At 40.4% G+C, this 17,707-nt stretch overlaps 1 protein-coding gene across 1 annotated transcript in view; it reads right to left on the bottom strand.

Annotated features, from left to right (window-relative positions):
• The window catches only part of pacrg (PARK2 co-regulated), a 144,770-nt gene extending 127,475 nt beyond the window's left edge, over positions 1 to 17,295 (bottom strand). Inside the window, exon 1 of the mRNA XM_006798488.2 lies at positions 17,093 to 17,295. Within this exon, the coding sequence (XP_006798551.1) occupies positions 17,093 to 17,164 (72 nt within the window). The 5' untranslated portion in view covers positions 17,165 to 17,295. The remainder of the gene's footprint in view (positions 1 to 17,092) is intronic.
• Between the last annotated feature and the right edge of the window lie 412 nt (positions 17,296 to 17,707).

The following is a 17,707-nucleotide window of genomic DNA, read 5'->3' as shown; positions in this document are numbered from 1 at the left end:
TTTGTACGGGAAAAAAGGTGCTACTGCAACTTGCATCACCTGTTCACTGAAGGGAGTTAGGTAGTTGCTAGCTTTCTCACTTGCTCTTTCTCTCTCTCTGAATTTCCTGAGTGAGAAGTTATTGAAACCTACTTCCATGCACAAGGCCGCTATTCCCGATGGAGGTTGCGGGGTAAGTGAGTCACGGAGGATGGAACAGAAAGGCAGAGGCTCTCCTGATAAGGTCAGCTTGCACATCGCTGCCACTGGCAACAAAATTAGCTTGTTTTTTTTACAGAGCATTTTTCGCCGCCATATAGCCCAGCCGACTGCCTGCCCGCTGGTCACAAGGGATGCAAAGCTGGGTTACACATGCATACTTTAGTCTGAAAATTTAAATGAGCAAGAAGACAAAATAATGGAGGTATTTAGGCTGTTAGGGAGCCAGTGTTACACAGCCATGTCCAAGCAATCATTCAACACAATATTTCTGCTAACTCATTCACTCTGCAGGGCAAAGCACAGACTGGTGGGAGGCAGATTCCTTTCAGAAGAATAAATGCACAATATTTGTGCAACACTTCATTAATTTCTCATGACCAAACAGCAAGTGCAGTGAGTTTCATTATGTGCAGAAATTAGCCGCGTTGCGAGAGACAAGGTCGGATGAGAACAAATGGGTAAAGCGGTCTCACTGGACGGGAAAACCACAGACTGATGAAAGGTAACAGACTCTTTTGTTCTGAGTCACAGGTACATAGAGGTGCTGCTTTATTGTCATTGTGTCACAGGTGTTTGCGTCAACGATATCGTGCACACAGGCACAAGGGCAGGGATGTTAGTAATGAAAAATGACGACACGGCAAGGTAAAGACGGCACTACACGCCGCATGTCACTACAAAGACACGAGGATGAAACAGGTGACAGCCACCTACTATTGAACTGTGCTCGAGAGGGACCACTTTAAAGAAGAACTTCAAAAAGCATCGTCAAGCATTGAAGAGCGCCCCACTGTTTTCTGTCTCCTCTAGTTTAACCCCATCACTTAAAAGAACAGCACAGACACGGGGAGACGTTAAGGGGATGTGAAAGAAAGAGTTTGAGGTAGGAGTGCGAGAGGAGGAGTGTAAATGAAAGAGGAGCTCTGCGAGGGAGAGAAAAGAGAGCGAGCGAGACAGAGCAAGGGAGAGAGAGAGAGGGAGGGAGAATGCCCTGAGTATTTTCCATCTTCTCTGTGTGGCCCACTTATCAGCCAGGCAGCAGGGCAGCCTTGTGCTTACAGAGCCCTATTGGATGATTCGTATCACCAAACCACAGTTGAGATGATGGCACACAGTGAATAAGCCTGCATGGAAAAGGCAGAAAATGTTAGCTCCTGCTCCTTGTTAAGTGAATGGAAAACCAAATGCACTGAGCCTGGGAGGTTAAACTTTAGAAAGGAAAGACCACGCGAATACTTATGGTGCAACACATATGCACAAGAGGTGTTGAACCCACATAAACCGTCATGCAGATGGACTCAAACAACTTTTATTTAAATAGATCTTTTAGTGCTAGTTCTCATTTTTGTACTTTAGTGTTTGTTTCCTTTGTTTAGCAAAATACAGAATGATAAAGATCAGGGGTGCAATGCTGATCAGACTGATGCAGATGATTTTCTGAACATTTAATAATACAAGTGTTTTAAAATGGAATGCAAACAAACAAAATTGGCCAATATCTGTATCATCCTTTCGTCTATTTTCCTATCCACTTATCCAATTCAGGGTCTTAATGTTTAGTATTCCTTTTCATGTTTCATGTGTTCATGTTTCAGTATTAATGCCCTTTTGACTACTTCCCATTTCCCACCTGTGTCTAATGATCTGTCACTCCTGTGTGTGTATATATAGAAATGTCTTCCCGTTTGTTCTTTGTTTGCAGTCTGCTGAGCTCCTTTGTTTCTGCTTCTGTTTGTGCATCCCCTCGGTGAATCTTAAGCTCCTTTTGTATGTTTTGAACTCCTGTTTCACGTTCAGTTGTGGACTTTGTTAAAGTTTTGATTTTTGCAACATCAAAATGAAGGGCTTACGTTTTGTTCACTTTGTTTGCATCCGTCTCCTGCATGTAGGTCCACTCCAGCTTAATCCTGACATTTTCTAGCTATTTATTTATGCCTGTGTGCCACTTTATAAATGTTTAGATCCTTTGCTCATACCAAGGCTGCTGGCTTGTGGCTGGCTCTGAGTTGTGTATGTGTTTTAAATGTATGAAACTCATAAACAGAAATATATGAGGCATCCCAGCCGGTCATCAGGCTGGATCATGCAGTTGGAAATCAGCCATTCCCTCACAAACAGTTTACCGTAATTCACATGACTGCATCGACTTTTACGTAACTGAGTCACTGTGACCACATCATTACACACACATACATGGAAACAAGCATATAAACATCTCTGTAAGACAAGCTGACTTTTTTTTTTTTTATTTCTGACTGTTAAAAGAGCAGGACATGCGCTGATCCAATGCTGTGAGTTTACAGCTCCAATCAGTAACGACACCTGAAGGTATTAAAACACAGCTCAAGGCCGTGAAATTAATGACACACACAAGAGGACCTATAGATCCCTTCCATTGCCACTTCTGCTGCCGGGAATCAGGAATTTGACTCTCCTCCCAGTTTTACTCACTGAATAATAGCTTCTTGTCAATAACCATCCTCATAACTGCATTTAAAAGAGGACTAACTGAAAACCACCTCACAGAAACTTAATGTTCATGAACTCAGCATAACAACACACTTTGTTAGTTGTGGCCAAAGCTCAGAAACATCTGCATGACTCATCCAGAAGTTTAAACCTAACCGCGTGTCTTATTTGCAGGCAGAAAGAAGACAGCCACTTCAGCAGATAAGGACGCATTAGTGGAAATTAAATAGCCAACCAGGGAAATGCTGAGATGTGCAAGAAGGCTAGAAGAAGTCTAAGCTAGGAGATGAGGCGATTAATGGTGAGACCAGCCAACAGGTAAACACAGGTATGACCACATACTTTAGAAAGGGAGCAACATGGGAGCTGTGGAAGGGTTATCAACAAGCCTCCGGGAGCAGGGACAGGAAAAGAACAGACCCAGAGCAACAGGAGGCCATCGATTTCACCACAGAGCTGCAGACAGACAGCCATAAAGATGAGACGGGAGAGCGCAGGTCAGTCTGCAGCTTCATCCACAACACACCACAGCCACATACACACACATTCCCAGGTGTCACAGGTAGCCCAGCACTGACAGATCCCTGAGGAGCATTGGGAGGCGTGAGGAGATAAGCAGGCTGCACATGGTAAGCGATACAGGTTCTACCTCTGATATGGGAATATTGTTTAACACTGAAGAACATTATCTAGGTGATTAGTATGTATTGCAAAACGAACCCCAGGCCCTTGGTCTTATCGCAAGCCCAGTGTGACTTTCTATTCCTGGAAATCAGTCTTGCTGCCTGTAAGGCCGTCTGTTAGAAACGAAGCTGGAAGTTTGCTCACAGAGACCAGAGGTCTGAAATTTGACCTTTATACAAATTAAAGGGAGGAAAGCACACTGAAGGCTACATCACTGCGACCAAACACCCTACACGGACAGCTAGCCAAAATCAGCTGAACTCATCAAGTCACACAAATGCATGTTAGGTAAAAAAAGTTTTGTTTGGGTTATAGACAGTGAAAAATAAAAAACCAGAGGGCTACTATTGTGACCTCCTGCAAAGATACTTCTTTGAATGACAGTCCCTCCAATAAAAAAGAAAAAAAAAAAACATTTTGCTGTGCCCAAGTGCCTTAAAAACAGGCACTTCTCCATCTTCTCAAATCACACACTGAGCTTGTTGCTTCAGCAGCTCTCTCAGAGAGAGAGGCGGCACTTTTAGCTGAGCTACAGGGAGGCAATAACACATGCAGACAGTCAAACAAACAAACAAATAAAAAGAAACTAAAGCAAAGCCATACCTCAAAGCCTGCTGTGCCAGCAACACCTGGCTTTTGAGCTGATTTATTCAAAAAACACGATTTCTACTAAAGTCATAGAGATTTACTTCAGTATCATTCTCTTACAGTGCGATCCATTCATCTAGCTACCCACCTTCTATTCAATCACTCCTCCTACTTCTCCACCTCTTGCTCTGCATTGCAGGTTGCTGATGCTCTGACAGTGAAACAGGTGTCTAGGCTATTAGTATGAGTCTTGCTGCGCCACCTCCTCTATCTCACACCTTTGATGACAGGCATAAATCAAGGCTGTGTGAATGAGGAATAGTAAATAACGGGTTTGCTACAATAGCAAACTGTGTGCCTCCAGTCTTGTTCTCAAACACCAGTGATTTAGCTTACAGTCAGCGTAAAAGATGTCAGAAACAGACCACACCAGCGCAATCATTGAAGAGATTATTTTCCTGTTCATTTAGCAACAGAAGTTCAATCTGAGCAGCACATTCTCCTTCACTCATAAAACGCTTACCCATTACGGGATGTGCTACGTCATCCTCTCCCTCTTGAATTTTATCACTCTTCTATATCTTTCCCCTCAACTGCCTTGAGTTTCCTCTCATAAAAAGGCTGCCTGACTCTCCTTGGCTTGAATTTTTATGTTTTTCTCTGGCCCATCTCAGAGGAATATTGTCAAGGTAATATGATGATGACCCTTAAGACTCCTCATTAAATCACTCAGTATCAGAGCATCAACTAAAAGTCTAAAGTGTTATCATAAAAGTACAACCAAGACAGTCCAGACGACCTCAAAAAGAAAAAAGGCGGCAGGGAATTTCTTTTATCTTTTATAACCGAAGGTCTTAGCCACAATATTTTACATTAACACCCACATCAGCATCCATGTCACAACCTTATTCAGACAGCCAGACAGACAGTCCAAACAAAGTCAGTTAGATTCAACAACACTAAAGAGATGGGTGTCAGAGTGGCAGATGGAAAGTTGAGCATCTGTCACTGTGCTGAACCATTTGGCTGAAATCAAAGGGAGATGAGCTCCTTCAAAGGACAGGCAAAGCCTTGTCTGAGGCCAGACATGCTCTGGTGTGCTCCGAAGATAAGGGCCAAGAGGTTATATTGCTTTTCTTCTGCCTCTCCCTTTGTTCTCCTCTGTCTTAAGGGAGTGGGAGGGATAGAGGGAAAAATACAGACAGAAGTAGAAGAGAGAGAAAGGTAGAGAAAGACAGAGAAGGAGAGAGAGAGAGGGGGGGGGGGGGGGGAATGAGTCATGAACAGGTTGCCTGTCTTCTTCTGCTACAGCTTGGCGTGTTGATCAAACACTCGTTAGTGGAATTTGCTTGGTGTTTCCGGACGACGATCGTAATGAGCAGAAGTGGCTGGAGCAGAGGGGGGTTGCTGGGCCGTGATGTGGATCACTTCTGACAGTATCAGAGTACTTTTCCCTTCCAGCTCTTCCCTTTCCCTGCCTTCTCCAGCTTGCTGCAGCAGAGCTGTTGCCTCCAGCACACCTTCAACTGGGAGCACTTCAGCTCAGCTGGATGTAAGGCATGAGCTAAATAGCAGAGTAATCCTCAGTGGAATTTCGAAGGGAACATACACACTGCTTCTAATCTCAAAGGGTTTGCAGGTTTACTTTCTTGGCACCGGGTGAAGAACACCACAGCCCTGGAGCACCATCTATGATGTTGGCTGCTGTGCTTTTTAAACTGCATCCATTGCGCTGCTGGTGGTGCTTTGCTCTGCCCTACCATCCCTTTTCTCTTTACAGAAAGCATCTAGTTATTAAGCATTGTGACAGACACATTCTTTTACATTTAAACACATTTGTTTTCTAAAAATCATAAAACGGTTTCAATTGCTGTGTTCCACTAATGGATAGCAAATTTTGTTATTGTCCTTGAGGGGTTACAGATAAAAAAGGCCTTTTTGGTCTCTGTGCTGGTCAGCAAAATTCAAAATGTCAGGCCAATGTTTTAGCGTGATGGCGATTTTAAAAGATTTTCAAAGTAGGGGGTGGCGAAACAAAGGCCACCACTTGGTATTATTGGATTGGAACAACTGCGTTTGTCAGATACATTGATTTTTTTTGCCACTGGTCCCCATTATGTTGATGTAGGCAGTATGCGAGCTGTCACATCTGACCCTGTAGTCAAGTTCATAACGCACACTTAACATCGGACAATTAGAAGACTCAGAAGAGGCCATTCTCCTCTGGCAAGGACAAGTCAGTGCGACGGGTGATAATGATGGAGGATGTGTGTATGTCATCTAATATCTCATCAGTGTACCACACTTGATCGCATCCTCATTTATATTAAAGTTTGTCCCTGTCACTAGCAGGTATATTCTAAATGCACACACACATAACAGTATGACTTAATGTTGAGGTAAAATTATGAATACTGTTTTCAGCTATGAAAGAGTTCTTAACTGGTAATGAGCCAAAGCACACGCTTGGAAAAATATGGAAAAATGCAGACAAGCTGGATTAAAAAAAAGTGGTCACAGACTGAAACTAATAGTAGTTTAATGGGCACACAATGTACACCACTCAAATCATGCTGAATGGAAATTAACTATTTGGAGCATTTCTAATTGATTTTAAGGACTGGTATTTAGGTCATATAAGTCACATGAAATAGATTATTATGGTTTATGAATAGCACCGGTATATGCCTGGAAATGCTCTGACCATGCCATTCCTCATGACACCAAAGATGAAGGACTTAAAGGAGTGAGCAGGGACTGTGGTGCGACAATACAACCTTGTCCAAAAGAGGACACCGGACTTAAAGATAACACACTAATGCCGAAGAGAGCGTGCAGCTTCTGAAATACTGTCAGTATAACATTTTGGATGGCTTTGTGCAAAGGAATGTAGCAAAAAAAAGAAAGTGAACAGAGCACTGCGATTTAAAAAGTTTATTTAAAGGGATTTATTTCTTGCTTCCTTACTGTCAGTCATTTTCAGATGTCTATCATGAGGTAAACATTTTGAAAGCTGCTCAAAGCACAGTATAAGCCCAATCAAGAAGGTTTATTGCATAAACCAAACAGCAACTCAAACAGAAAAACACATTACGTGAGCAAAAGCTAGCATTACACGATATGTTAAAGTTTCACAGTCAGCCACCTTCACTCTGAACCACCACACGCAAGCCTACTCATTGCAAAATAGAATTCAAATCACTGATTTTCCCTCAGACAAACCTGTAAATCTGACTTGCTTATGTAATCAAGCAACCTTGCAACTTTAGGCAGTAGCATGAAAGGTTCTGGAAGTGGCTACTTAGTGCGGTTTATCCATTTGCTTCACATGTGGAAGATCCTTGGTTTGATACTTGGAAAAAAAACCCTAGTGCTGGTCCCAGGCCTTGATAAATGGGAAGGCTGGCTCAGGACGGATATCTGGAGTGAAAACTGTTATTGTTTATTGTTCCTGAAGCACAACGAACATGTGGTAGACTCAGCGAAAACCTGCCAAAATGGGCCAGGGACATGGTACTATGCAAACAACAAAGACTGTGTTATAACTATAAGGAAAAGGGATTTTATTTTATGGTAAAGTCTGCAAAATTGTTTTTATCAGATTTTATATATACGTTTTGGGGATGGCTAAAACAGTTTTCCACAATTAAGTGTGAGCAAGGTCTTAAAGATGATTGTTAAGTGACAAGGACTTCTAAAAACACTTTAGTTTATCCTAGGAAGCACAAGTAACCACCTTTCCAGTTCCTTTAAACACCACACACTGCTCCTTCCTGAGTCCAGGCACTAAAAAGGGGCAGAGTTCATTAGTTGTAATCCCTCTCACCTGTCCCCACCGTCTTCCCGGCACAGCCTCATGAGCCTACTGTACCACCCCTCCACTGCCGCAGAGCCAGAGACCACACCCGTGCCATGCCTATGTCATCTAATAATGCTACCTAAGCTGAGCATGTACCATGTAAACAGAACTGGTTCTTCGCCCTAGCGACCAGTGGTTATCACTGGGTCACTGACTGATTTCTAGGCCTGTTTGATTGGGGTTTTATTAATCAGTTTTACAGTGATTTCCAGCAACTTCCACTCACAATCATTTGGTAGAAAATCAATGTGAAAGCTGTAAAATACCCTGTTTTACAGCTTAGAACAGACTTCACTGGCAACATATTAAGCAAGATATGTTAAGAAAACACATTTTATGGTAATTCCTGATCATTTCTAGCAATTTTGTACCTAACAAACAAAAAGAAAAAAAATGGCTGTTTTTATACAAGGACACTGCTCATAGAAATGGCGTAGGTCTAGATGCCCTCAGTGATGGTTATCACATGACATAGGGCTAATTAACTCGAAAATAGAGGCCCTGCAAGGAGCAATAAACATTCGCTATTAAACGCTATCTAATTAGAATTCAAGCTACAAGGGCATGAAGGAGAACATAACAAACACAGAGGCCAGTATAATTGTCAACCAAGCTCAGAGGAAGGCAAACATAATAGATATAATCAGCTGAGCACTTCCTGTAAGGTCATGATAGAATGTTGTGGAAATACTTCCACATATCTGACTGAAGTTTACTGACGGTGTTTTTCCTCAATCGCGGAAAAGGTCACAGATATTTCAGCAGACGTGCACTTCAGACGCCATGCTATCAATTATAACCTAATCTATTTGTTGATACCTGGCGACAGAACATGAATCAGAGAAACTGCTTTTTGTAAGTTCTGCCAAATTTACCCTGAGCAGAAATGTAGATCTTCAATGTGATCTAAAATCCAGGATCAAAGCAAAGTTTCAAAATGGCATTGCAGAAGCAAACTTATTTTCTCTTTTAAGGTGACTTTAAATTAGCGGCATTTCATGGATTTAAAAAAAAAAACCCATATCTTTATATAATGCTTAAAATGTATTGTCATTTCTATGCAGTATTTCATGCAAAGAACAACATACGAAGTTATGAGGACTGTAAGATGTTCAAGTCAGCCAATGTTTTATGCGCTTAAGACCTTTAGGCTCCGTGGTTGATCGATAGTAATGGAAATGCCAGCAGGCCTCCAGAGTCCGTTGCCAATTTAACCTTTTTTGTACCATGACTCAATTCTTCCTCAAATAACCCAGCTGTTTGCTGGGATGGACTGCAGGCTTGTGGTGCTGATAAGATGAACACACGGGAGCGAGGGAAGGGAAAGACGGATACGGAAAAATAGTGCGTGTGTCCCTACAAGTACTGCTGGTTTAGAAAACATTTCCGGGAGGCAGTTCAAGTGTGGCGGCCAAGCAGATGGGTGAGCACATCCAACTTTGCTCAGTATGCCTTGCCTTGCATAGGCAAGACACAACACAGACACAAAATACCTGAGTGTGCTTCATGGGCAATTTATGGCTCATGCTGGGCACGTTATGAGTCTCTGTGTCAGTAAACGTGTTCAGAGTGATGGGGAAGAATGATTTTGATGGCAAGTGAGAGTAGTAAATAGGCAGATTCATCTTCATAAAAAATTTCAAGGATTCAATCTTGGTCAAAAAGGAAAAAAAAACTGCTGCTATCGTTTATCTGAAATAGCCTCATTTTTATTTCAGACTCTTATTGTTGTCTTATTGTGTTTGCTATGATTATTCCACCCTATGGTGTTTTTCAGTGAATCGGGTTTAATCATTTTAAATCAAGCTTTAACTAATGCACATAAAGCTATTAGAAAAACTTTGAAATCTTCTAAACAAATCAAATTTGAGACAGCATTTTAACCAAGTTTACATTACAAAGTGAGATTACATTTAATCGAGTTGTACTGAAATTCTACATTCATTTAAAGCCCTAATCAAGGATCAATTCGAAGCTGTCACTTGTTTAATTTGTTCAGATGGATTCATTTATTACGATGACACTCTGGGGCTAGAGCATCGAAAACAAATAGCTAAGATGTGCATATACACATCTCTGACACACTCTCTACAAAGCATCCTTCCAAACGATCCACTAAAGCAAATTACTATGATACAATACAATTAAATCAAAATGCATCTATGCTCTGTTGCTTTTTAATTTACTGTCATTATTATTTAATTGATTTAGTTTACGATTTAGAGTGCATATGAAGTAATAGTCTGATAGCCCATTGTTTCTCTGCATAAATGTTTTCATCTCCAGAGTGCTGGCTGGTTGAATAAAGGTTCTGAAATGAAAGAAAGAGAGAACAAGGGAGAGCAAGAGAATAGCAGGGGAGACTGTATAAGGGGCTGAGACATCTGCTCAGGTATATAATGATTATGCTGCGGGGGAAGGATAAGATATGGAGGTCACGTTCGCTGGCATGGAGTATCGCATCTGCCCCCTGAGGTTAGTGGGGTAAAAAGGCAGGATGACGGCAGGACTTGGGGATTGGAGTTAGCGGATAGTGGGGAGCCTTGTATGAGTCTTGGGGACACTGTTTGCTGGCCTTGGTTTTACCACAGAGACCAAGTAAACAGTAAATGAGTTGTGATTTTCCAAAATCTATCATCTCAGCAATCTGCAGAGCCTTGTTACACAAAAGTTGAGGTTGGGCTCTAGTGTAGATTGTATCAATTTGCCCTCTAAGGTGAACTGTGCAGCAGAGCATGAGAGGGTCGTGTTCATGTACTTGAGCATGTATTACGTTGCAGAGATTCAGACAGGTGACATATTACAGGAAAAACCAACATTAACTGTCGCTGTAAGGTGTTGGATGACCACATGGATTTGAGCCCCTTGATTCTTCTTCTACTTGCAAGGATGCAACACATTGTTTCCAAAAGACATGCCATCATTTTGTGTTTCATATGTTAGCCCAAAATTAAAACTTTTTAAAACTAGGCGGAACTGTAGGGACTCACTGAAGATGCAGCTGGTTATTGCGCTGTTATTTCTTTAAGTTTATGAAGTATTAAGTATTAGTTAATCTGAGAAAGAGTGGTTGCACCTAGGGCTGGGCCAAATCATACCGTTCATGGTATGATATGGCCCGGGGGGTTGCACTAATAAAGTTGTGGAGTACGGTATTTTGTCTCACATCAATTATATCGTTCAATTATATCATTATCGCAAATTTTCAAATATATATCATGATAAATATTTTTGGCCATATTGTCCTGCCCTAGTTGCACATCCTTGGGCATGTCCCTTGGCACACGAATCTCCAGATTTAGATCTTGATTTTGTGCAAATGTGGAAAAAAATAAAAAAAAGTACCTCCAAAAGTTGCCTGGTGCTTTTTAAAAAACTTTATTGCTCATAAAAGAATCATTACTTTAAAGGTATAGCATATTATTTTTACTAAGACTATTGCAGACTATTATATGTAGAGTGTATGAAAAAAGGAGGATTTCTCTAGATAAAGGACTTTGTGACATCTAAGACCTTGAAAGACCTCAGAGCTGAGGTTGTTTAAGCATAAAAGCAGCACACACAGAGAGGAAACATTGCAGGATGTGTGATGGCAAAAATCCAACAAATTACAGACTACATAAATCAATCTCAGGGCATGACAATCATCAGAGGTCATATATTCTACTCTAATTTAATCTTCAGTATTCGATAAATCAATACCCAACCCAGAAGACAGATCTGTGAGCTCAATAGTTATTGACCAATGTTTTTATTTTCAGAATGATATTCATGCAGCGAGATGTAATAACATGCCCTGATTAAACACCTTTGACTGGTTGCCCACATCTCTGACTCTGACAATTCAAACAAGGTTGACTACAGAAATCTGCTTCTACCAAGCATATACATAGATACTTAGTTTTGTGAATCTCCAAAATTTCACTGCAATACTTGCTCTGTCATTCCCTTCAGCCACAGCATAGGTGATGAACAGGAGCTCAAAGTTGAACCAAAAACACCTGAGAGGAGGAATTGACTGTCCTCCGGGCTCAAGCAGCTTCTCCTTATGACAGGGAAGAAGGTGAGGCAAAGATAACGGGACACTCTGCCACTCAGAACTACATGTGCCACAAAGTTTGGAATCATAATCCCAAATACAGTTCACAGCTCCACTGTGCAAAGCATTAGCGCTAACGAGCCAGATGCTAACTGTGTTTTGAAACGGTTGAACGAAAAACTAAGATCTAACTGTTAAGGACTGATTACACCTGTGCCAGATATATATAAAGATATATGTAAATATTGTGGTGGAAGAGTATATTAATTATTGTTTTCATGCTTTATTTATCTTTTATGACAATATTATGACAAAAATATTTCCATATAAAATAATTTGTGATGTTTATCATTCACTCACACCATTTTTGGGGGCATTTCTTTCCATGTAAAGTGTGTGTAGTCATATCCATTCATTTTTCTGCACTGCGCAGCTGTTTGCAGTCTCTCTCCAACCTGTTATTTTTTTCTTGTTTTTTTTTTTTTGTTTGTTTTGGGTTTTTCTTTTTGTCATCAAGCCAGAATAAGCCTCTGACACAGAAAATAACAGCTTTGTTGCCCTCTCTGTATGAAGCGTACAGTGACGACCTCCCACCAGAATGTAAAGTGCATCTTGTTTCTCTTTAAATGCTTGAGGATGAATCACTGGAAAAAAGAAAAAAAAAGGTGGAAGGGTTTCAGGGGCCTGTGCTATTGATTCAATTTCTATAACCACAAATACTTTAAAGCATAATAAGCCTATGCTTCAAGTCCCCATACCCTTTCAAGGCTTGAAATGGCCTTGTCGTTACCTACAAATCACAGCTCTCCGCAAAGCTGCCCTCTCTGGAGTGAAATGTCCATGACCACGGGGGACAAAAAAAAAAAAACAGGGAGCAAGAGACACAAGCAAGCCCCTGAAAAATGTAATGGTTTTTGTTGAAGATTTAGCCAGTGGTATGCCGGTGTGCGCGTATCATTCATGTTCCAGACACAGCAGATCCTCTGGGGAGATGGTGAATATTAAAGGGCTTTGCAGGAGCCTTCCTCATGAAAGCTCTTGACAACAGATTTGTTTATGACCTTCAAGAAAGGAAGAGCAAGTCAATGATAGCTCTACACAACCTCTTTTGCATCTCAAGGCGGCCGCGGCTACAAAAAATAAAAGGCAGTTGTGGCTTCAGGTTCAAGTATTTGTCGTTGTCATCAGAACCGTGCGGCCCTTCTGCAAATATTCATCACATATAGGCAAGATGTCTCAGACCTGAGAACCAAAAACCTTCTGACAAATTTTTTTAAACTGATGCTCATATTCATTCAAGAATGCCACACTTTCCAATACAGTACCATAAACGGCCATGAATCAACTCAAAGCTGTCAACGTAACAGCTTTACAACAATAAATCTAAATGTAAGGACTTCTTTGAACTTACAGATGAAAGAAAAGTTTTAATTTTTTTACTAATTCAGCATGTCATTCAGCATATTGTCATGTTTTTTTAGTATGCACCCTTTAAGATATAAGCTCTAAAGAAGAGCTTTGTGTTCTCTAGGAAATAGGGCTAATTGTCAGAGCGTTTGGGGGAAAAAACAGTCAGATTTAAGCAAAATATAAACATTGTGGTTGCCTCTGACATGCTTTGCCTCTAACCAGCTGCCACTGCCTTTGTGCCAACCGAGAACGACTGTAAAGGCAACAATAGCCCTTTGAAAAGGGACAGGTTTTTTTTTTTTTTTTTTTGGTACACCCTGTATTTACAGTGACAGAGCAGAAGCTCCTGAAGTCAGGAGGTCAGGAGGCAGGGGAAGGTTGTGGGATCATTTGGCTGTTTGCTTTCAAAAAATATAGTTTACTCTTGTTGGCTTCTACAAACGTACACCCTACCTTTAATGATCCTTTTTGTCTGGCAGGTAGGCCAAGACCCTGACTTTTAACAAGCTGGTTAAAGTGCTGCCTGAGCACTGAATCATTCCTGTTAATCTTCCAGCCTTGCTTGACTCTGGAGACTTTTCGTGGGTGAACTGGAGCAACTTTTATTAAAGCTACATTTAAGTAATCTGACAATGTGTGACTATGACACCACTGCTTGTGTTTAAAGAAGACCTATTATGCTCATTTTAGCTCTGAATTTTTATTGTTGGACTAGAGTAGCTTTGCACTCAGCATTCAAAATAAATCATTACTTATGTTGTGCTGGTCGTTGGTGCAGTTTATCCTTTGTGTGAAACACACATTCAGCCTTTTATCAACTTCCTTTAGATTTGCTTCCATTTGTAAACAGAAGGCCAATAAGATCATTCTTTTTGGGATTTCTTCTTTTTTTGACATAATATGGACCCAAGAGTAAAAAAAAACTGTAAAGTGATAATTCTGGCCTCATTCTTTGAAAGTTTGACCATGTTTTAATTAAACAAGCATAAGTGCATATGCATGGCTATATGTATACCACATACATTTGGGTCATTATTATTCATCTGATTAGGCACACTGTTCTGCATATAGTTAAAGCAATGAGTCTATCTGCTTTATCTGCTTAACAGAAGTCTATGCATTTCACTGTTATTTCAGGGAACTGATAAAGAAAAGTCATTTAAAAATATTTAAAAATATTTTAATACACTGTTTTTTTCCTTTGCCGGGCACTGAAATTGTTTGTGATTCAGTAAAACCCCTGTATATGTCCCTGAAATAAAAGGAAAGACATTTAAATGTTCAATGTGAGACATCCCAGAATAGCAAAGCACAGCATAACTTTACTCCTCAGACACAGTAGTTTTTGAAAAACTCATTAAAAAGACTCCAGTAAACTATAAGCTATTTAAGTAAAATGATATGGAGTTCTGCACAAGACAGCAGTCAAGCCCAAATACAATTAGTGTGGATTTTAAATAATAATCTATTTCTGGCCAGACAAAAACTAGTTTTACTGACCAATCAATAAAGTCCATGAAGTCAATAGAGACTAATGTCCACTGCCATACAACCTATTACATGTTCCTGATCCATCTTCATTTGCAGTAAATAAGAAGAAGAAAGTCTTTCTTTGGAAATTAGTCAAGCCCTTCAACAGTTTAACTACACTTGAGGTCAAATAGGGACTTCTCGACAAGGAAATCAAGATTCAGGAGGTTTCTTGTTTTTCTCAGTGTAAGACAAGAGGCAGTACAAAAATAAATGCAGTTCCTTTTCTATTTGTAGCAAGGCAATCAAAAACAAAACTATAAGCTTTTAAGCTCAAACCACGTGCTACACACAACTCCACCACCCCACAAGCCCGTTAGTCTATAAAAGGAAAATGCTGTTATAAAAAAACAGCATTTGCATTTTTCTTAGCACACGGTTTCTGCGTTTCATAGCATCTAATCATTGCCATATAGCTTCTGAATGGGCTTTATAAGTGTCATTTTAGTCCATAAATGTTATTGGATAATTTTAGAGTTCCCAAATGTCCATGTTTGTGTGAAACCCACTCAGGCTTGTCTGACCAAAAGGGTTAGGCACACACACACACACACACATACATAGAAGACAGATACAGTAGAATAATGGTTGAAGAGTTTGTTCAGGCATTCTGATTTTTCCTATTGCTACCTCAACTCTCTGGGTTGGAGATTTTGCCACAGAGCAAAAAATAACAGACCATGCAATTTCTGGAAAAATGGCGGTAGGATTGCTGCTACCGCCAGGCTTGACTCTGTGGCTTGCTGCAAAAAAGTTGGTAGACTGAAAAGCTGAAGAGAGATAGCACTTGATATTAAAAACATAAATCAATAGGGGGTGTTTATTTTGAAAATCTGTACCCCCTAAAGCGGATAAATGTGTATAACTGAGGTCTGCTGTTTTCAAAATTATCTGAGTATTGTGTTCATTGTCTGAAGTTAACTGTGGCTGCTTTATTTTATTTTTTTAAATTTTACAGCAAGAACGCATCATGATAACATCCACTAAATAACTGAAGACATTTATTTAGAAAAGGTGAGACTCCTGTTCAACTCTTATACTTATCCTGGCTGTAATCAACAGCAACGCTTCCTGTGTGAAACTGTGTTTTTTTAGTAGATTACAAAATTTTAAAGCATATTGGCTATTCATTAAGGGCTGCAATAGGTTGGCGACCTGTTTAGAGGGTACCCCTACCTCTCACCCTATGACAGATGAGATAGGCTCCAGTCCCTCCGCAACACTTAAATGGCTAAGTGGAAGAACATGGATGGATAAAATGGTCTTCTTTTGATCAACTGTGTTCTTTTATTCTGAAAATTTGACAGCCACCTGTTCCCTGCTGTTAGTCACTGCCAGGTTCCTTACTGCTAGTTGTCCATCAGTATGTGTGTGGGAAAGAAGCAGACAGGAGGCTCTTTGAATTGTGAATGACAGCTTAAATAGTCTAAAACTGCAGTATGATCTCAGCTGGAATTAGATCAATAGCTTGAAAACATTTGTTTTCTTTTCCCATAGCGTTTATAAATAACTTTAAATTGGTTAAAATGTGTCTAACACCATTTCTAGCAGATCCCTATAGTCATATTTAAGCATTTGTCCCAGACAGACAAACATTTGTCAGGAGGTAGTGCAGATTGTCCACTAATCAGAAAGTTGGTGGTTTTACCCTGGCTCCTCCATTCGGCATTTTGAAGTATCCCCGGACAAGATACTGAACCCCAAGTTGCTCTGGATGCAGCCATCAGAGAGAGAGAGAGAGAGAGAGAGAGAGAGAGAGAGAGAGAGAGAGAGAGAGAGTGTGTGTGTGTGTGTGTGTGTGTGTGTGTGTGTGTGTGTTATGTTTAATGTTAGGCATAGCGCTTAAAAGGATAGAATAAAAGCAGCGTGTCAAAGAAGTGCTCTGGGTGCTCAGTTATAGCAGAAAAGTGTTATTTAAGTACAAGTCCATTTACCATTTAATGTAAAGAAACATGACAGTTACAAGCCAATCACGAAGAGAGGAGATTCAACTAGCCAATGAGGTGAATTAGATTCAGTTACTTCCTGAATATAAGACTATATGCCAGTTCTCTCCAGCTGTAGCAGGTAAAGTTACAATGATAATGACATTCAATGTGACTAACTGTATGTAACCAGCTCTATAAATTCTTCCGTAATGGGCTTAGCACTTCTCTCACAAAATTGCTTATAAAATCCAAACCGTAAATTCTCCAGCCCTGGGCTTCCAGGATGCACGCAAGATGTCAGTCATTTCTTTCAGGAAAAGAAAGTGTATACGAACGCTCCCCACTGCTAATATAGCTAGTGTTAACTGAAACAACTACACTCACCACTGCGTTCTTCAAAGTGGCCTTTACGGTGAAGCCCTCTGCGTTTAGCTCCGTCTTCCTCCTCATCGACATTCCCACAGCTTTTATTGGCGGAAGTCCAAATTAACGAAGGGTAATGTTGCTTCAATTACTAATTATTCTACGCGGCTCTAAAAACTTGACGCCTGTTGCGTTCTGTAGTGGTTGCTATCAACTTCTGAGACGCTTAGACCCGGTTGCCCCGGAGACGTGTGCGCCTCCTTGTTACCATAGAAACTATGGGGCGCCGCTGAAAATATGCAGATCAAAGTGTCGTGGTTAACCAGGGGCTGAATATTCACAATAATAGCTTTAGGTTTTTTTCCCTTAGTAATATATGATGTTATTAAGATAATACTGTTACAGCGACAAAGGAAACGAGGCTACTTGACCTTACTGGAAACTCAAAAATAAAATAAAAATGAGCTATTCTTAAATTACTTATTTTTAGTGTGGGTTTTTTTTTTCATGATGGACATTAGATGGCTCATTTCAAGAGCATGCAGATATATTTCTTCCATGATTAGAAAACATGCTTTTTTTTTTTTAATAAAACAGAGTTTTTCATGGTGAAGTGTTGAGGATGAATTCAGTCCT

This window comes from Neolamprologus brichardi, chromosome 19 (assembly GCF_056152115.1).
Source record: "Neolamprologus brichardi isolate AB-2024 chromosome 19, ASM5615211v1, whole genome shotgun sequence".
Classification (NCBI taxonomy): domain Eukaryota; kingdom Metazoa; phylum Chordata; class Actinopteri; order Cichliformes; family Cichlidae; genus Neolamprologus; species Neolamprologus brichardi.
This window is presented reverse-complemented; position numbering and strand designations above follow the sequence as displayed.